Source organism: Gallinula chloropus, assembly GCF_964237585.1.
Source record: "Gallinula chloropus genome assembly, chromosome: 3".
In the NCBI taxonomy this organism is placed as follows: Eukaryota; Metazoa; Chordata; class Aves; order Gruiformes; family Rallidae; genus Gallinula; species Gallinula chloropus.
Genome location: NC_140087.1, coordinates 17,245,385 through 17,267,374, shown reverse-complemented (window position 1 = coordinate 17,267,374; position 21,990 = coordinate 17,245,385). Strand labels below are relative to the sequence as shown.

At 38.1% G+C, this 21,990-nt stretch overlaps 1 protein-coding gene across 6 annotated transcripts in view; it reads left to right on the top strand.

Moving 5' to 3' along the window:
* The window catches only part of KLHL32 (kelch like family member 32), a gene marked incomplete at its 5' end in the record, with an annotated part of 91,639 nt that overhangs the window by 22,821 nt on the left and 46,828 nt on the right, over positions 1-21,990 (top strand). For 5 of the 6 annotated variants that reach the window (XM_084261534.1, XM_084261538.1, XM_084261536.1 and 2 more), the window contains one exon: positions 9,449-9,547. The exons of the other annotated variant lie outside the window; for it this stretch is intronic. In XM_084261534.1, coding sequence (XP_084117660.1) covers positions 9,449-9,547 — 99 coding nt within the window. The remainder of the gene's footprint in view (positions 1-9,448; positions 9,548-21,990) is intronic. 6 annotated transcript variants of the gene reach the window in all.

Sequence of the window (21,990 nt, the reverse complement as noted above, 5' to 3'; positions counted from 1 at the left end):
GCAGGTCTGATAGTTAGCAATGTCAAATTTTCCCTTTTGTCCTTGAAATTCTCTTCTGGCACTGGGTTTATATGTATTGAGCATTCCTTAGGTACTGACTCAAGCTGACACAGTCTGGGTGAATGCTTCAAAGTAGCGAGTGGGAGTAATCCATAAAGGCTATTAATAAATAACTGGATTACTCTGTGCTTACATCAGAGAGAGTTCTGAAAACAGAGTCGTCTTTAGCTTGCATTTGTGAACACTTTCTTATTTTAAAAACCCAAAATATTTCTTGTAACACAAAACTCTTTCATGCCAATTACAGCATTCTAGTATTCTGAAAATGTGGGTATCAGTACGTGATTTGATGTCCCTCTTAAAAATGAAAGCCATGAACTTTTTTGAACATGTGTCTCCAAAAAGTTAGTCCAAAAATCTGCTCTTTATTTTGCTATCACTGTGGATTTAACAAAAATATTAGGGACTGCCCCTAAGGTATCTCTGTCTAAACAGATAAATATTTAGTTTCAGCTTTCTTTATTTCTGTAATATTTTGCTAAACTTGAATTCAACCTGAACTATAGTAATTCAAATGTAACTTTCTGTGTAATATAATATGTTGGAGACATCTGGTGGAAATACTTAATATTGCATGATGGTATTGGATGCTTTCAGGTTTTGAAAGCTATGGAAGAAATTCAATTTTTAGCATGACATCATAATCTGAAGCCATCATGCTTACTCTTTTTTAATTGAAATATACTTGTGGACTTAAAATACTAATTTTATCTTATTGTCTAGGGCAGACAGTGCCTTATCATAATTAGTGCTGGAAATACTTTGCTTTTAAGGGAACACTGACTGTTCAACAGAAGAATGATTGTAGTAAAACTCAGGTTAAATATAAATTCCAACGAAATTATTCCTTTGCTATGGTTCCTAACCATAACAAAAAAACCCCATAGATACAGAAATTTAAAAAAACCCACAGAACTAACAGAAGGAATAGCAGCAGATTTCCATTTTGCTCTTAGAAATCCTCTAATGATGAAATCCTTGGCAAAAAAAAAAGTCTTAAATACCTTCCCAGACATCACCTCAGACATTTTACCATCACAGAATTGTAGGGGTTGGAAGGGACCATGAGAGATCATCAGGTCCAATCTCCCAGTGTGCACCCCATATTCAGAAGTCAGAGGTATAACTTTTTCCTGTTGTAGTTGATATATCCTTCCTTCAAGGGCTTCAAGGTCATTCTGCATTTTACATTACAGAGTGCAGCAATAAGGCCAAGTCAATGTCTCAATGATGAGATTACTCACCCTTCCTCCTCACAAGGGTTTTTTCCAAATGGGCGTTGGAAGGGAGGTGGATGAAGTACAATCAATACAGGAACTATGTATTTAGATATTAATTTAGAGAAGCAATTCTTGGTGCAGAGTGGAGCTCACAATTCCTTCTAAGAGTCTTAACTTTTGGATTAGAGAGTCATGGGCACTGTTGTCTCCTCTTTTTAACTTCCTTTGTTTTTAACTCTTCTGTTTGTAAGAGAAATGAACTCATTTGGATGAGTAGTATAACCCCTGAATAAGCCAGTGTATTTGGGTCACTCATGGTTACAAGAAAAGGTGCTTTTGATCAGAAGAAAAGCTGGAGAAGAGAAGGCTCTGCACAGACCTTATAGTAACCTTCCAGTAACTGAAGGGACCTACAGGAAAGCTGGAGAGGGACTGTTTTCAGAGTATGTAGTGATGGAAGAAGGGGTAATGGCCTTGAAATAAGAGTGTAGATTTATGTAAGATACAAGGAAAAAAACTCTTCCTGGTGAAGGATGTGAGGTCCTGGCACAAGCTGTCCGAAGAAGCTGTGGCTGCCCCTTCCCTGGCAGTGTTCAAGGTCAGGTTGGACAGGGCTTTGGGCAACCTGGTCTACTGGAGGGTGTCCCTGTTCATGGCAGGGGGGACTGGAACTGAAGGATCTTTGAGGTCCTTTCCTACAAAAAACCATTCTCTGATTCTATGAAAATGGGCACTTGAGAAGTTTAAGTGCCGGAAATAGGCTCTTAGAAGTGCTTTGGGACTGAATAAGTGGCTCAAACTGAAATTTTGAGGCTCTTCATTTTAGATGAGGCTCTTGCATTCCTCCTCAAATTTAGGTCCAGCAAACTACCTCATTTATGTTGATCTCATATCCATATCTGAAATCTAAGTGATACCATAATTTGAGTCTGCTGACAGTCACTGCAGTATAATTTCAAGAAAGAAGAATTGTGCAAGAACAACAGGTTTAATTTGCAGTAGATGATTGTGAACCTAATTCAACAAAAATACAAATTCACAGTTGGAGTCCTATGTATGCTGAAAAACTTCACTGAGTTGGATCTTTCTTCTTTGTAATTATGTTCTATCATATGTCTTTAGTCTATGGTAATAGAAGTAGTTTGCATTTAGATAGAATTTTGTTTGAGGACCTCAAAACACATTACAAAAGCACGTAATTGTGGTCCTTACTTTGTTGCATCATAGACGGAAAATTATTTTGGAAGAAAATAACTTTCCAAAGACCGTACACCAAGCCAGCACCTTATGGCTTAATACCAAGTTCTCTGACCAAGGCCTGCTTTCCTAACTGGCTGTTACCTCTTTTCTTTTTCTGAAACACAATACTTTGTTTCTGTATTAATTGAGATTAAGTTGTCCTCTAGAAGTTATAAAACCATTCTGAATTACCAAAGGTGAAAAAAAAAATCAGTGAGACAGCCCTAATGTAAGAGATTATTTAAGTTCATCTCTTTTTTCAGAAACAAATTTTGGGGTAATTCATCCTGTGATACCTTTTTAGCCCAAGATTAACACAGCCTTACACCCTGCCTATAGAAAGAATGTTGAAATGTTTCCTTTTCTTGAAAGTCACATATGAAGTTGCATTTATGATGATACAGAAATAAGCTTTAAACATTTTCTTTTTTAGCATATTTATCAGGTTTACTTGCAAAATGCTAACAGCAGCAATCTTTATTAATGATGATATCAGTGTATGTTCTCGTTAAAGATCTTCATACTATTATTGGATATATTGTCATTCCATGTGCTTGCATTGCTCTCATTTTACTTTAGAGCATTATCAGTGTGAGTCCTATATATATCTACTGCCTTCATTTAATAACTTTATCTTCTTTTCAGTTTGTTGAAAAAGTCTTGTCCTATAAGAGCTGTTATCACTTTACCAAACAGGTTTCATGAACTGATAGGAGTGATGGTGACTTTTCAAAGTGATGCACACAAACATATGATTAGTTACAGTATTATTTTACAGCTCCTTTGTGAAACCATTCTTTTTCTTTTTTGGTCAAATACTTTAGCTTAGTTGTTTTTTTTAACAAAATGCATTAGAGAGTGAAAGGTCTTCTCAGGTAGTAAAGAAATAGAAATAAATATTTGCAAGCACAACTATTTCTTCTGATAAGTGCTTTAATTTCTCTACAGAACCTTGGTTTTCATCTCTCATCAAGCCTCCCTCCCACTCATTTGATGATGACAGTTTTTCCAGTAATCAGTATTTCATCTGCTGTTTTGAGTTAAGACTGGAGGGATGGGGGGAGAAGAGAAGATAGCTCTTATTATCTTAGTACCTCTTATTCTGTTAAACCTTTCTAGCTTGCTTGCAGATGATTGGCAAGCAGATTGCTTGCTGTATTGTGATGGTCGATTTCCTTGTGTAAGCAACCTCCTGCATCCTCTGTGTGGCAGTTCCACTGGACGTCTTTGGATTAAAAGGAACCATAGGGTTCGGTTAAACTGCCTGGTGTCCCTGACAAAAATGACTTCAACTGTCCTTGTTTTTCTACCAGAAACAACATGGAAAGGTCCCAGAAAACTGATTACATCAGAACTATATCTTACTGTAAATATTTAACATCATTTTTCAATGCAATTTCAGAGCCAAAAATATAAATTTGATAACTTAGTTTTGGACACTTCATTTTTTATTACTTTCAGGTGGATAATCTTGTTTCTGTGCACTAGGTTACAGCTCCTAGGTGTTAGGTTCACAGTTCAGCTACAGAATGTTTGAAATAATGCAGAGCTTAGTTAACTCATTATGCATTTTCTTGCAGAGAAAAAGAAATGCTTCATGTTACTTGCTTTTGATAGCTGTCTTGTTGATAGCTTGATACCTTTTATAGAGCTGAAAGTAAACAAAGTAGTGAAACATCTTCCAAAAAATAATAAATTTGCTTGGAGTCTTACTTACAATAATGGTGTTTACTTTTAAGATGGTACTTCACAACGGTGTATGAAGTGTTCAGGGGAAGTTCAGATTGGACATTAGGAAAAGCCTCTTTTACTAAAGAGGGTGGTTAGTCACTGGAACAGGCTCCATAGGTAAGTGGTCATGGCACCAAACCTGTCAGAGCTCAAGGAGTGTTTGGACAAGGCTCTTAGTCATATGGTTTAGTTTTAGGTTGTTCTGCAAGGAGCGAGCAGTTGGACTTGATGATCCTCGTGGTTCCCTTCCAACTGGAGATATTCTATATGCTGTGAATTTAGCATAGACTTCAAATTAGTTTTCTGAAAAAAATATAATGACATTTATCAGAAAAATGCTGTTCATTGTTCCTTCTGGCATTGGCTAATGAGACATCTGGGTTTTGTAACGAGTACTGTCAAACATTATGTGCTTGGGCTTTGGGCAGCTGTCTGCAGGGGACCAGAACATTCTTCCTTCTCATACTTTTTGAAGCAATACTTCTCAACATGCAAGGAGCTCAGGATTTAAGTGAAGCACAAATGAACAGGAGACAGGCAGAAGTGCTAACTGTTTGCGAGTAAAATGTAGTCTAAATTGCTCTAAAAGAAAAGTTACTTTTTTTGATTACTCTGAAGCACACAGAATGGTCTCCAGAGGGGAAAAACAAGTGGTACTTTTGTTAGATGCCTGTCTCGTTTGAAATGCTGATCACTACAAGTGGAGTCAAGAAGGAATTTTCTTTCACATCAAACTGGCAGGAATCAAGATCTATTTTATTTCCTTGATTTCTGTGTTAAGTTCCATATGGCTTGCTTTCTGGATTTTTCTGACATGACATCACATGTTTTCTTACTGTTACAGCATAACGGTGTTTATCTTTAATGTGTGTCATGCCAACACCTCACTTACTCCATGTCCCTAGAAACAGCTGTATAGAAAATGCAAAGGAAATACTGGGGTTATAAATAAGAAGCTGAAATGAAGGTGGTAGAAGCACATCCTTAATCTCACCATCACCTTCTGGGTGCACAGAGCCTAAAATAGCTTCAGTTTATTGTCTTTAAAAGTGCCAGGGATAAATATAATGGCCTGCAATATACAGGGAATAGATTGAATGATGTAATTGTTTGCTCTAGTTGCAAACCTCCTGAGACTCCATAGAGGTGATAGTTATCTGTACTTTGCCTTCTCCCTTAGGCTGCAAGTTCCTCTCTTGGGAAGGACAGTTTAAGGAGTTCTTTCCTCACTCTCTTTTGTCCATTACTGACCACTTTACTATGACCATACAATTTTTATTTTTATTTTTTGGCCTGTACTGGTTTGTTGGTTGATGGGAGCAAGAGGCATTAAAAGAGTAGGAGGATGTCCTTGGTCTGGGCAGTGTGGAGACAGGGCATGAATAGTCCTTGAGAAAGGATGGTGCTTTGTATGCTGCTTTTAGCCCCCCGAAAAATCAGAGCTGCTAGTTGCTCTGTGTTGCAAATTAGTCTCCCAAAGAAACCCAGTTGAAGAGAGGGGCAAGATGTGTGATCCCAGACATCTTTTTCGACTTACTAAGATGTGTACTGGGTTGGAGGGGATGCAGATGACCCAGAAGGCTAATAGCATCTTGTCTTGTGTCAGAAATAGCATGGCCAGCAGGTCCAGGGAAGTGATTGTGCCCCTGTACTTGGCATTGGTGAGGCCACACCTTGAGTACTGTGTTCAGTTTTGGGCTCCTCACTATAAGAAAGATATTGAGGTCTTGGAATTTGTCCAAAGAAGGGCAACCAGGCTGGTGAAGGGGCTGGAGAACAAACCTTACAAGGAACAGATAAGCATCACTCTGAAGACCTCAGAGCTATTGTTTTGAGAGTTAGAGGAGGGTCAGTCACTGTATTTGTAGTATGTATGTGCATTCACTGTTAAGGTTCATCTGGATGGCCTAGGTAGCATACATATAGCTGTGTTGGTAATTAATAAAAATCAAGTAATTTTATTAATGTATAAAAACTAAGAGGTGTAGAATAATTCTGAAGTACCCTGATTTCAGAAAAAGGAAGGCTGGCAATATTTTCTTTCGACTTTACTTTACTGTTCTCTCTTTTTCCTAAGTGTGCAGTTTGCTGATGGTGAACATTTCGTGTCAATGAATTAGTATTTTTGCCTATAACCAAATGAGTATTGAATAAAAATTCAAATTTTGGTTTGCAAAGTTTTGGGAAGAGACAAAATAGACTTTTCTTAGTTATCATGGGAAACACAGTGGTGAATGTCTTATCTCAGCAGAATAAATCTTGCATGGTAAAGGAAAATCCTAAGAAATACAAGAAATACTTTTACCACCTTGAAATGAACTTTAGTTGCTGACTTGATGCCAAGCACCTCTAGGTAGTAACCAGTCACCTTCCTTACCTCTTGTCCTATTTCTCATCTCATAATGTTACTAGTATTATTTGTAAATTGATTCCTGTAGCTTTAAAATACATTATTATCACAGTTAAATATAGTTTGTCTATGCCTACAAGGTAGTAATCTGCTTAGAGTTCTGGTTCTCTTCATACTGTCTCTTTAACAACGCTAAGCTGGTGACTGGTACTTAGTAAGTAATATGACATCAGATGACAACTTCCCCAGTGTAAATGGTGTCTGAATATCAGGCACTGCAAGGTCTAAACCAGCTTGTTCTGTCAGTGTGACCTTGAGTTCTCACTTGATAATATTAGAAAGGGTTGCTCATTTTTTAATCTATACCTATGGAGATATGACTAACTGAAATGCTTTCTAGTTTTCCATTGAACTAACTCTTGTCACGTGTAGCAACCTCAAACCAGCCACAAATCTGGATTGTGCTGGGCCTGATTCTAATTTACATTACGATCCTTATATGTCTTTCTGGCTAGATAAAGAACTTCTATACAGTATGTAAATTACATATATGTTCACTTAAAACATAGTATGAATATACACACACATGTATGTATTGAGTAATTTGGACAGCTTTAAGCCTGTCTTACGCTGACAGAACTGAATGTAAATGAGTTCTTGATATAAACAAGAATCAATCCCCTTCTCTCCTGTTCCTAATATATCTATTATGTTGGAGATAATCTGTGGTTTTGCTTGAAGAAATGCATACATGTTTTTTCATTTCCCTCAAAATCAATTTTAACTGCAAAAGATGTGGCAAATGTCTTTGCTTTTGTTTGCCATCCTCCTTATTCCACTGCATTTGAGACACATAAATGATGCTGTGAGATAATACTAAATTGTGTGGGCAGAAGAAAGAGCTGAAAAAAAAAAGAAGCAGCTTTACTTCCCTGTGGAGCAGTGAGAGACTGACCTCATGTGGTGTGAAACCAAAGTTGCCAGAGGAAATAGAACAAGAGTAAAACTGAATAAACTAAGTAGCTTTGAAAAAATACGTTTTATCCTGCATTTCTGATTTTTGTGGGGTTCTGCACCACTTACATTTCAATGATATTAGTTTGGGTAATTTGTAATGTGATTGCTGATAAGAAGTTGTCAAGCATCTGTATTTCCTAAGACTTTTTTGTATCCTAAACGGGATGATCTAACAAGCTGACCCCAAGACAACAGCCTCAGAGCTGAGGCCCAATTATCCTGGCTGCTGCCTGTGCATGATTTTAATTGAAATGAGTAGGAGTTGCATGTGAGCGAGTGACAGGATAATCAGTCTTAGTTTCTAAGCCCTTTCTGGCACTTCCCCAGCTGCATGCTTACTCTGTGCCTTCACAGTCTTACTCTGTAAAATGAAGATGGTGATTAGGGAAATTATAAAGTGACTACATGCAGAATGGGCAGGGTGTTCCTAACCTATACGTTTTTTACAAGCACAAAAAATATGAATACTGGAGATTGAGTTGTTTTGGGTTTGTGTGGCAAGGTTTTAGTAACAGCAGGGGTTACAGGGGGTAGCTTCTGTGAGAAGCTGCCAGAAGCTTCCCCCAGGTCCAACAGAGCCAGTGCCAGCTGGCTCCAAGACAGACCTACTGCTGGCCAAGGCTGGGCCAATCCACAGCGGTGGTAGTGCCTCTGTGATAGCGTATTTAAGTGTGTGTGGGGTGAGGAGCAGCAGTTTTTGCAACCAGAGGGAGAACTGAGGTGATGTGAGAAACTGCAGACATCAAGATCTGTGAAGAGGGAGGGGGCAGAGGCACTTCAGGTGCTGGAGCAGATTCCCCTGCAGCCCATAATGAGGGCCATGGTGAGGCAGGCTGTCACCCTGCAGCCCATGGAGGATGATTGTGGAGGCCTCCCTGAGGCCTGTGGAGGGCCCCATGCTGGAGAAGGTGGAGGCATCCAAAGGCAGCTGTGACCCTGTGGGAAGCCTGCACTGGAGCAAGCTTCTGTCATGGAGAGAGCAACCCAGGCTGGAGCAGGCTGAGCCCATGGAAGACACCCAGGCTTGGGCCAGTTTGTGAAGAACTTGAAGCCCCTGGGAAGGACTCATGTTGGAGAAGTTTGTGGAGAACTTTCTCCAGGAGAAGAGTGTGAAGAGTCCCCACGCTGAAGAGCAAGGATCCTGTGCCACTTGGGGCGGGAAGTAGGTAGGGAAATCAGGTTAGGACTGTGAAGAAGGGAGGGGTGGGGAAAGGTGTTTTGAGCTTTGGGTTTATTTCTCATTGCTGTACTTCGTTTTGCTTGGTAATAAGTTTGATATATATTTTTTTGAGTTTTATCTGTTTTTCCTGTAATGATAATTGCTGAATGACCTCTCCCTGTCCTTATCTTGACCTATGAGCCTTTCATTATATTTTATCTCTCCTGTCCAGTTTGAGGAGGTACAGTGATAGAGCAGCTTTAGTGGTGACCTGGCCTTCAGCCACCATCAATCCATTATATCAGTCAATTCTGTTGGCCTGACTTGACTCATCAATATATATGGAAGTGTCTATGTATATGGATAAAAACAAGGCATTCTATTTTGCTTGAAAATGTCTCCTTTTTGAATAAATAATGTGCATTTAGTTGTAAAGGATTTGGGTAATGTGACTTATGAATTCTTCCAGTAGTATCTGCTTAAAAATCCTTTCTTTGACTCAGGTGAACTTTAGAAACTGTCCCTATCCTGCAAAGTTTTCCCTATATGCTTAATTGTACTCTTTCTGTTCTTTATGTTCACTTAAATGTCTGAAATAAAAAAGGCCTGTAGTATTTTTCTACAAATATTCACAAGTTTTGCATGACAAACTTTCTATTTTCTTCTTTACAGATCCTCCTGGAACCAGGGGTGATACAGGACGTCCTAGCAGCTGGGAGTCATTTGCAGCTTCTGGAGCTTCTTAGTTTGTGTTCTCACTATCTCATTCAGGTGAGGCTTCTCTGCTTATCAGCCATTTCTGTTTGCTAAACATTTGTTTCAAGCCTAATTTTGTTTAGAATTAATACAATACCGAGGATGATCTAAATAGTAATAAATTGGATTACAGGAGACCCGAATTTTGAGTGTAATTTGGGTATCAGTTTGCAGTAGGTGTTTCCTCTTCCCAGCCATTTTGTCCATTTCAGTCCTGTAAAACAAAGATGGTCTGTTGATTAGTGTCAGCATTTGGGAGTGTGACTCCCTCCTTTATGAGAATATTTGCTTTTGTCTGCCTCAGTTTTCCAAATGTTAAATATTTCCCTATTGTGATCATGAACGTTGAAGCATTCAGCTACATTAAGTGTTCATAATGGAATACTGATGCATATTCCAGAGCAGTACTACCTCTTACTGAAGGAGTAGGCCTTATTGCAATGGCACCTTATTCTCAACTGGTCATATCAACATTCTTACATATCAAGACTATATTATTAACACCAGGGCTGTGATTATGAACCAAAGAAATCTGAATCCAGTAAAGCAATTTTTTGTGTTTGGCTTGTATAGGAGATGGCTCACAGTGGTAGCTAGAACATAGCTTTGATGTGTATCAATAAAAAACCGTATTAAAAGCATGGCAATAGCAATTCTACAGAACTGTTTCCTTTTCTTTGTGATTTTTCAGTATTGTTTCTGAAGTAGGGTGCAGTGGCTGTGTCTGCAGCAGCTGGGCATGGAAATGCATGGCAGTACAGTCCTCTCTGCATGCAGCTGCCTCCCAACAGCATAACTGTCTTTGAACAGTCTGAGCGTGCTTCGTAGCACACTGGGCTACAGAGTACTGTAGGCATGCAGGATCTCATGGTAAGATCCTCAGCACATTCCTTGAAGGTTGCGTGTCTTACGGAGAAAGAATCTGCCCTTTGAAGGCTGCCTTAGGGAAGCCTTCAAAATGTATGTTCATTCATAAGGCTGTATTAATTTCTGGATTATGAATTTATTAAAGTTAAGAACTTTTAAAGTACTTTGATTTGTATCAGGAATTCAGTTTGCTTTCAGGAATTTAAGGGGGGGATTTATTTTTTCTAAGAAAACAGACATGGAGTGTAATAGGAAAGATAGTTGATTTGAGAAATAAGAAATAGGAGATGCAAAATAAGCCACAGAACCATTTGGCCTATGAGTTGTCAGGCAGCCATGGGAAGGGGTTACTGTAATGAGAAAGAATGCAGTCATACAGTGTATTTAATGCTCCCTAATCCCTCAGTGTGAGCATGTCTCAGCTGCTTACGTGCTCTGTCTTTGTCAGAAAATTAACCAAATATACCACTGCAGAGAACAAACTAGGAGAAACACAGTAGGGAAGAAGCTGAGTATTGTAGTACTAGTGAAGTAGGAACATGAGAGGACTGAAGGAAAGGAGCCAGTATGTGTCCAGCATAGATCTCTGTGCTAACTTCTTCCATGACGTGTAATGAGTAACCTCTGGTATTCGTAGCTCTTCCCTTGGCACCATCTTAATGCTTTTAATCCTGCAGTCACTTAAGTGGAAAGACAACTGTAGAATTGTCAGTGCTTTGAATCTCATCCTTCATGTTCAAGCATAACCGAATATTTAGGAACAGACTGCTAATAAATTAAAAAAATCCAACCAAAGAAATTACTGTATGGATTTGAATTTTTTTTTTTTTTGCTTATAAATGCGGTTGGCCTGGCCCATACTTGTTCCAAGGCAAGTTTGTAGTCTGTGTGGTCCCAAAAAGACTGTACTGATCTATTTCAGTGAAGATGATTGTCAGAGTGTCTAATTGTCAAAGGTGGTTTGCAGAGCACTGGGGGCAGATTCATTCCCAGCCAACGCTGACTTATATATTCACTGATCTTTAAGGAAGTTTCTCCTAGTTGTTTCAGAGAAAACAAGATGTTATTTGACTGTAAGACAGGTTCTCTTTCTTTTAGACTAACCAGCTTAGAGCACTTCAATTTGTTGATAAATCTGAAAAAGAATTTCTGTATCAAATCATTGGAATTGTAATTATGGCATTTTTATGAAGAGCTTTTGATCAAAGGAGAGGAAAAAACAGGAGTTCTTCGCCTCCATCCCCAATTAAGTAATATCCATCTCTGAAGATTTTTACGATAGTGACACAATGGAGGTTTCTGACAACACTGCTAGTATAGTAAATGCCTTTTATCATGTATAAACTTCACGTTATCAAATGTGCTGTAACATTTAAAGTGGTTTCCATTTTCTCATTGGAAAACTCCATTCTCATTTTGGTTTCATAATTTTCTAGTTTTTATTTTAAAATAATTGTAGGTTTCATTTTCTCTACTTGCAAACAAGAGAAATGCCCACACATTCATTACTTTTGTAGAGGGGGAACTTTTTTGAAGCATGCTGATGTATCTTATTTGGGATACATACATATTCATTAATCTCTTCGATCATGTCGTCAGCATAATTCTCAGGTACTTTAAACTTTAAACAAGGCTTGAAATCTCACACAACTGTCTCAGTTTAAACAGTAAGGCAGCATGATTGTTTTTAGCTGTGTTGTTGCCACATAGGTGTGGGAAAGCTAAGCTGAAAACTTGAGCTTTGTGTATCTTGAATTGAGCTAAGGTCCATGATCCCATTTACTTGCAGAGCGCACATCCAGTTCTCCCAGACTCTTGTTTCCCTGAGTTCCTCTTCCAGCTCAGATGGTCAGATTTGGCTAAGGTTTTTCACTGGAGTCTAGTGCAGAGAGCTGCAACCAACAGGTAGACTGTTGAAATATAGTGGGAATGGGTTATCTGAATGTCTTGTTTCCCTTTTAAAAGATTTCACCTCTAGAGTTCCAGTGGACCATAATTGTCATTCTGTGATGTTGGAGAAGGTAAGAGAAAACTAGTTGAAGGCTTTGAATGATGGAGGTCTAAGACTGGATTGCTTAACTGGAGCTGTAGAGAACATGGTATTAGGTAGTGTGTTTGTGATGACCTGTTTTGCACTTTATAGCTTGCAAAGGGTTTTCTGAAGGGTACATGATAACTTTATTCTTATGCAAGAGAATAAACACATTTAAAGATTTATACAGGATGTAGAAATGATTCTCTCGTTAAGATGTCTGAGTTGATTGTACATGTAAGAAGTTTTTTGTCTCTTCCCCAGCTGCTTATGTATTCATTGCCAGAGAGCGGCACAAACTGCAAATTATTTCAAGAATCAGAGTCTTAATAAGGAGGGAATGCTATTGAGAATACAAGTTTTTTAATGGAATTTCCATCTACTGATCAACACCAAGTCAATATTGTGTGGCTTTAGTAATCAGTTTTTAACCAGAGGTTGTTTTCCGCTGGTTGCTGTTCAGAGGCCTGGGACATAAGAGTGTTCATATTTGAAATTTTAAAGCTAAGTTATTTTTCTGTATCTTCTAAATTCTGGTATTATTGTTTTCAGTGAAGTTGCATGTACCTGCTGAGCAGCACACAAGGTAATAGGGCAATAGGTGTGAGTGAGGGATATAGAAGTTGCCGAACTGTCCAAAGAAATGGACTCATTTCTGAAAGGCAGGACATGGCATGATTGTTAGTGTTTTAAATTTCCCTTTACATTTCTGCTGCCAAATCAGGTACATTTTTGTGAAGAACAAATTAAGTTTAGATACTGGACAGAGTCTAGGCTATCCTTTGTTCTGTTTATTGGTTGGACAGTTGTGTATTTTAAAGACACTCTTATTCAAAGTGGTGTTAGCTGACTCTCTTTATGCCTAATGCTCAAAGTCATTTCCTGTTCTCACAGTAGCTAGGAGCAGCAAGTATAGTAGACATGAGCAGTGAACCTGATTGCCTTTAAAGTTCCCCCAACTTTAAAAATAGTTCTTGGGACCATGAATAGTTTTGTGTCAAGGGAAGTTTGATGCCAATTTTCCTGTTAGCTTTAACTGCGTTTAAGTTCCCTGTGAAATGATAGATTTAGGTTACCTTTTAGAAACTTCATTGTTGTGGACAGAACTATTCCACAGGTGCATCTGCCCCCTTGCTATTGATATCAGTCATAGCACCTTTAAACAGGGCTAATTTAAGGTGAAAAGAACATTTTAGGTGAGTTATTAAAATAAGCTTGAAAAACACAACACTGTAAAGCAGGAGTCAGTTGGAGTTTTCTTGGAGCTGCCTCTGTACTGTGTACCCTGGATTCTTGTATACTAAATCAGACAGAGTAAGCAGGATCAGGCCTGGAATGCAAAAATTAGATTACTCAACTCTCAGATGATAAAATAAGACCTCCTGGAATGATTCTTGGTAATAATTGAGCAGGCAAATTGTCTTGGGTAGGGGCATTTGATTTTCAACCTTCTACTGTAATGGTCAATTTAGGCTTATAAACCAAATTTTTTTTCATGGTGTATGAGCACCTAATGATCTGGAGCTTTTCTTCTGCTAATTTAAAATTATTTCATTGTGTTTATAGATTAGAATATGTTACTGTTTTTAAAAGAAAGAAGCCACAAATAATGTGCCTGTGGAGTTAAAAGGAGTGTATTTATTTTACGTATGTGGTGATGGTGATGCTAGAGTTTCATAGCTATTTATTTTTCTTAAACCAAATTTTTACACTTGGCATGGTGCTAACAACATAATCCCAGTTTTCACAAAGACATATGCCTTCAGAGATGAATTATTTCTTACACCAGAGATTGAGAGCATCACCTTTATATGGCTGGAAGCCCCAGCTCAGTTGGGATTTTAGCTCCTGGGTTTTTCATATAGAGCAAATTAAATGGCTGAAGAAAAATCTAAAGGTCATCCAGCAACCAAAGGTTGATTTTTTTTTTTTAAACTAATACTGTTTTTTTTAATTTTAAGTACACACATGCCCAGTCTCCCATTTCCCCCTCTTCCCCAAAATTAGTCATGTTTTATGAAGCCACCACCGTCAAACTTGAGTCTACCATCTTCAGCCCATAGTAGAAAGAGGGACCTTCCCATACCAAGAGTACAAAGTAGACAGAAAATGTCATCTTGCATTTTGTTTGTTTTCAGTGTTATGCAACCAGTTGCTGTGCTAGCCTGGTGTTTTCTGAAGGAGTGTGCTTTACCAGCTGTTGAGTTGTTGAGCTATTGACAGTCATTAGGCAAGTTCTTGTAAAAAGCTCAAAAATAACTTTGGGAATTTATCTCCTTGCTCTTTAACACACAGATGCATTACAGAAATAGACATATATATGAAAGGTGAACCCACTACTGAGGATTCCAACTTTCAATGAAAAAATGATGGTGGTTTTCTCCATTTTTCTAGTTGGTGTCACTGAGGAAAGTAAAAATGGTGTATTTGGTCACTTTTAATCTGTTTGTTCCTACTTACTTGTGATGTGATAGTAGATACTCTGTTCCTGGGGTGTTTAGAGAAAGTGGTGCGGCTGTGGTCAGGAATGTGCTGGTGTTGTGTGGGTATCCTCCCCTTTTCCTAATGAAGTAATAGTTGGCAAAGCTGAATCGGACCTGCTGATGGATGTATGAAAAATGATGCTGAAGTGTCTAGATTTACTACTGCTGGCAAGATTAAAGCTCCCAAGCTGTCTGGCTAGTTTTATAGATCCATATTGCCGGTCTTCCATGTCAGAGTCACAAGAGAGGTCACAAGTTGGAAGAGGCAGATGCTGCTATGGCTTCCTTCTCTTTGCAGTTTCTGTCAGGAAGAGAGCGCAGCTCTGGTATTTTAAATAGGAGCAAGGAAACTCTATCGCCTCAGTGTTTCCTTCCCTGCCCTTCTCGTGTCGTCTTTCTAGCCAACATCACCTCCTTGCCTGGCCTTTCTGTCCCTTGGATTCCTGCTTCGGGAACCTTTCTAGTGTTTTTAATAAAGCTGTAAACAGAGGCTGGTGAATCCCGGAGTGCTTAGTGTCATAGAATGAATCATAGAATGGTCTGGGTTGGAAGGGACCCCAAGGATCATAGAGCTCCAACCCCCCTGCCACAGGCAGGGACACCGACCTCCAGGCCTGGATCTACACAAGGCTGCCCAGGGCCCCATCCAGCCTGGCCTTGAACACCTCCAGGGACGGGGAATCTACTACTTCTCTGGGCAGCCTGTTCCAGCACCTCACCACCCTTTCTGTAAAAAACTTCCCCCTAATATCTAATCCAAAACTTCCCTCCTTTAGCTTTAAAATTATACAAAATTCTTCTTTGGCTTTATTACCATTGGATCAATACCGATGTTTCATGTCCCCCATCCTGCCCCTTCCGCCCCACAATATCTTTACCTTTTAATTCCCCTTTCCGATTGAGTTAGTCTAGATGCACAACCCCCCCCCAAACCCGCCCTTGTTTCTAATTGGGTAGTACAGGTACCCTTATCTGCTGGTGTCCTTGGTGACGTGCCCGGTTATTGGTCTGGCAGGAAAATGTGTTTGATGGCAAGAGATGAAACCCGAAAGGCTCAAAGGCTGCGTGGGAGGTGAAGTCAGGCAGTCGGGGCCCTTCCTCCCCAGCCGTGGGCAGCAGGTGGCAGTGTGAGTCCGTAACAGCTTGAGCAGAGAAATTCCAGCTAAAAATCAGAAAAAATGAAAAGAAAAATTATTTATTTTTACTCCATATTAGTCTTCTGACCTAATCAGTAAAAAAGTCATTATTCACACAACACTGGGCAATATGCATTGTAATTTTTAACAAATAATAGGAAACTGTTAATGTTTTCACAGGAAATACAGTTCTGTCTTGTGCAGCAATGGTCATTTATCACTGCACTTTGTGAAATCACTCATTTGTTCTAATTTGAATGTAAATGACTCTAAGGTTTTACAAATAAGGTGACAGACTCACATAAATGTAATTGCAGGGTTCATCTCTCTCTTTTTATATATCACTCATTAAGTTATGAATTAAATACATCGTATTAAACCAGGGGCATGTCCAATGATGATATTGTAATGGCAAATTACTCTATGCTATTAGAGGTGTATTTTTTATTCATGGACATTAATTTGTCATTAAGCGGCATTAGTTTAGCACTTTTATGTGGAAGACGTGACCTGAAAGAGGAGACTTACAGCTCTAATGTGAAGGAACAGGAATGCAGGCACCAGATACACAGAGATTTTTTTTTCTTTTACCTCCTGTAAAGAAACAGAGGGATGTTTTATTTAAATTTGCTTTGATCTAAAGCAATTTGAGTTGTGTTAAGCCACTTTAGCAAAGATATTTCTGAAACGTGAAAATGCTTTGGCTATAAATAAAGTATTTACCAGTATGGGAAAAGACAGAATGCTAAGTACAAAATGGTGACTATAAATCATTTGTAACCTATGATCCTGAAGAGAACATTGGGCCTGAAGTGAGTTACAGTCTGATTTTATCTCAGAAGTATCACTGTGGTAGAGAGTTAATTGTCCATCTTTTCTTTCCTCTCTACTGGCTTAGCCAAAATAGAACTGTTTTTTTTTTCCTCCTTCATTATGAAGTAAGTATCTTTCACCTCCTCTATACTTCATATTTTTAAACACACTATTAGTATTTTCACAGGGATCAATTTCAAGTTTGAAATGTTAAGCAGGAGCTGAATCTTAAGTAAATGAATGGGGAAATGTATTATTTGGTGGAATTTGAGAGGCAGATTGGCACTTGAAGTATTAAACTGAGGAAAAACACTGAATGACTCTACTCCATCTTTAAAAGATATTAAAAGGACCTTGTAAATTTTATTTTCATTTTACAGTCAGTTTAAAAACCTTGTTTGCTTAATGGTGGAGGTTTGTCTGAAGTCATAAGATTTCAAGTTGATACATCCCTCATTTTGGCAGTATTTGCATTTTAGGTGTGGGTTTTTTTAGACCATCTCTTTAAAGCCAAAGAGTCTGAACTTGATATGAATCCATCTAGTTTATGCCCCCATATGTTATACTTTTCTGATGGCTGAATAAGTACTGTTTGATTTATCAACCTAAACTGCTCACAACATAGTCAACTAGCATGTTGTGCTAGTTGAGAAGGATTTGTGACAAAAATTACCTAAGCCTAAAGTATCCATAAGTAGTTTCAGAAATGGAAGTACCCTAAGTTATCATCTAGTTTTTGCTATCGGTAAATACTTAAGTACCAGTTTCAGTACTTAATAGAGAAACGCTTTTCAGTTAACTGCTTCAGTTTGTAGGGGAACACAGAGAAGGAAACACATTCCATGTAAGGCCGTTGAAGTTTTCCAGTACATCTCAGCAGCGTTAATGAGTCAGTATTTTAACATGTTCGGTCACTTATAGTGTTTTCTTTGCATAGTTGCATAGGAGTAGAATGTGCTGGGAAACCAGTATCTTGCTTCAGAATTGTGATTTAGACTAATTTTGTTTAAAATAAACTCCACTTCTGTCCAGGGCATTGAATAGGCTTTGAACCCAGAATGAATAGAAAGGTTTACATGCTGTCTTACTGCATCTTCAGCCAGTACATAATCAGTGCTTTGAAAGTTATAAATTGTCCTAATTCATCTCTCTAATACTAAAAATTAGAGATACAAACCTAAAGATTAGTGATGTCAACAACTTTATTAACCATCAATAATGTCCTGCAAGTGTGGTGTTCCAAACTGAAAAATGTTTGTAATTTATTCACTTGTTTTCTTGTGCAATCTATTCTAAACATCTGTTTATTAATTTGGAGGAAGTTGCTGCTAGATTTCCCATCTGTTTCAACAGAATCTTGCAGAATTTGTGATTTTTACAGGAGTATGTCTGGCTGCATAGGTGGCATTGGATCTTTTATTTGTGGTTCAGCGGGAATTGAGCTGGTAACACATGGAATTGCCTTTACAGTCATTTTTATAGGAGCTATTGTGCCCTCTGGATTAGAGGGGTAGTGATATATTGGCTGGACATTCCTCATAAACACCTTGACCTTTGTTGTGAAAGTTTCCAAAGCCATTCAGAGGAGGTATCATTTCTAAATTCCATTTCAGTGTTTTCCCCTTGTTTTCTATATGCTGCATCTGTTGTAATTATATATGCAGGAGACCTTGAATTTCCATAGTGTCTAAGCACACCTGTTTATCCCGGGGAAAGCATTGTAGTAACCTCAGGTATGTGCAGCTCCCAAAACACACTAGGATTTCCTGCTGACTTGAAGTGGCAGGTTATGGACAGGCCCAATGTCATAGGGCAGGTCCAAAATCAGTGTTTATGCATGCTGGTGTTTTGGTTTTGCCTGTTTCAGAATATTTTCACTCATATTTGCAGCATTGCCATCTTCATTGGGAACTGAAGTATGCAGGGAGTGGTGGTATACAAGGATGATGTCAGGGATCTCCATATAATGAATATGAATGTTTGCTGTAACTAAATACTTGAAAGTATTTGATTCATAACTGAGTCTTCACTTGCCATTGGTAAAACATCCTAATCAATGTCTGGGCTCATATAGTGTCATTCAGCCCTACAGCAAAAGCTGAACAGACTAATGGAAAGGAATAAAAAATGTAGCCAAAGTGATCAGTGAGTGTGGTGAATATTTTGGGATGGGGGAAAAAGCCCAATATTAGGTAGTTACTGGTAGCAGTTTACTTTCGGGTGTGGTTAAAATCTTTGAAATGTGGATATTTTAGCAACATTTCTTATTAAAACATATATTTGAAAAGGGCTAATTTTTCTAATATTGTATGGAATAATAATCGACTGAAAACTTTTTCAGTAAGCTCTGGTTCATTTTTTAAAAACATTCTTGTTAGCTCAGTAACTTCAAAAAGCTAATCTACAAACCTCCTTTAAGTGCCCTTCCAATTTTCTGTTAAACGGCGTCTGGCTTCACTTCAGTCTGTGTTTAAAGGTGGGTGTATTTGAGCTTTGTGCTCTCTAAGTTTTTTGGGTTTGAGAGTCAGATTTATAATAATTTGAGATAAGTGAATTTCTAGCCTGTAATGCTTAAAATACAAGGAAACCTCCCCTGGTCTAAAACATGATGAATTACCTTTTTTTAATGCAGTGGTGCATCCAGAATTTTTTTCCTCTTACTTTTCTTCCCTTATGTGGAATACTGCTACCACCCCTTTTTATCCTATATGCCTCCTGAAATCAGTTCTGATTATTATGTAGTAAAACTACTAATCAGCACAGCTCCTAGTCAGGGAAAGAGAGATGTTCTTTTCACTGCATAAATTTAGGGACAGAGTGTTGTAGAGGGTTTTATTTTACTGAGACATAATGCTTATACAAAACATGTTACAGACATTTTGCTGATATATTATGCTGCATATATAACTAAATTGTGTTAAAGTTGGGGGTGGGGTGGGAAGGAGAAGAGAATTACCCTAAGTACTAGAGTACTGGAGTGGGTTCTAAGCATTTGAGGTTCTGTTCTTTGTATCTCCTGCATCATGTGAAATCTTTTAAATTATTCTTCTGCACCTCCTTTTTTCCTCTATAACATAAAATTTGCCTTCATTTAGTGCTATGAGCAAAAAAATTCTTACGTCATTTTTGAGGTGAGGTTAGATATTGCAGGATCACAGATACACCTGAACAAATATCAGCGTGCCCAATAAATGTACTTTGCAGTGTCTTTAACGTTGCCTTTTTATCATTCATATACTTATAATCAGGTTCTTTTAAATGCTGCGTATCCTCATATCTACTGCAACAAGTCTCATGCTTTTCAGAGGAATGTGAAGCCATATACTCTCAGAGATCAAATTGTGCAAGTATTTCCTTTTTTACCTGTACAGACAATTGGCAAAACTTGTTTTCTTGCAATCACTTTTTTTTTTTTTTTTTTAATGCAGAATTACAGTATAGTTACCACATGAAAGCAATGCAAACAGCCCTGAACTACTTAGACCAGTGGCCAAGGTAACTTTGATCCTACATCCATGAGCCAGAATCTATTTTCTGCAAATTCAATCAGAGCTATTTTGCTTTCATATATTCTCTCCCTTTTATAAATATCTTTTCTCAAGATCAAATCCTTCAGGAGGCTTTCTTTAAAAAAAAAAAAAATCAAGTTGAGCACCTTAAATCTTGCATGTTTGGTTTTCTAGCTTATAGTATTTTTGTATCCTTGAAGTGCAGACTTCAGAACTGGGAGCAATATTTGAGCAGTAGCCTTAAAATGCAATGTTGAAGCAGTAACAGTGTTTGTTTCTTTTATTGGACTCCATTCAGTGGGCATTTTATTGCAGAAACCTTTTTTTTTGGCCACAGCACTATTGTGAGAACTGATGTTGCTATTTATGGCTGCTTCTTAGTGCCTCCTGATGGCCTGTAAGTGTTGTTCCAAATATTAGCTGTTACTGGCTCTCAGATACAGGGTTTTTCAATGTGATCACTTTGCCAGGGAAGCCAAACAGTACTCACATCCTGTCATTCTTGTAATTTGTTGCCCCATTGCTTCTGCAGAGTCCTTTGCAAACTGTGCAAGCAAAACTTACCGTGCTCTAGCTCAAATAAACTCAACAGTATTGGGCCAAGGATCAATTCCTTGAGGACTTTTCTGGAAAAAGTTATACTGCTATGTAATTTGCCATTAATAACTTCATTTTGAGATTGTCATTTAATGAATCTTTCATCCATCTAAGATGCATCCTACTAAATGTATGTAATGTATGAAACTTGTGATATGATATAAAGCTTAACTTACTCAAATTTGGACTACTTTAACCTGCCAATATTTCTTGTAAACTTGGGAAAATGAGCACTTTTGAGCTTTCTGAAAAAAAGTGACTTCCCCTACTGATCCTTTATTCCTTTCATAACAGTGAAATGTTAGTAGATAACTGGGGTGATGTGACTCTTACAATGCATTAGGTATTACTGATTTAAAATTGGTGACTGATTCTGCATTGTCTGTCAAAATTATACCCAGTATTGAGTTACCCTGCAGTGAATTGAGCCTTTCTGTAGATAGAGTATCATATAATAGCTGGAAATTCTGAAAAAGTTTTGTCACTTTGGGTGGTTTAGCAAATATTTCTGAGATTTTAATTGGTCTTTGTCCAATTAACCTCTCATTCCACATATTTTAGACAAGTTTTTTTCTTTTTTCTGAGTTTAGATGTCCAGCTCACTACAGTTGCCCTTTTCCAATCCTTCTTTTTCATATGTGTTTATTAGCTTTGTAATCCTTACTGTTGCCTGGAATTCTGAAGCAGAGACAGGTTTTTAAGAGAAGTGGTCCCTCTCTGGGTTTATTAGAGAGCAGGTGTATACATCACTGAAGCCTTCCCAAAATAGAATGTCATCAAAAGATTCAGAGTTGTTTGAATCATTCTCTGTATTCTCTGCACATGAACACCTTCCCTGTTCTTATTTATACCTAGAGTGTTAACATTAGTGTATTGATAACTTTGGAATACACTCCATGTTTGTACTTCAGCGTGAGTGTTGATCTTGTTCATCATGACTGTTGATTTCCTTTTTCATTAGTGACTAACATGCTATTATCCATCATCATTATTCATATATGTTTATGCAGAGCAGTTGGAG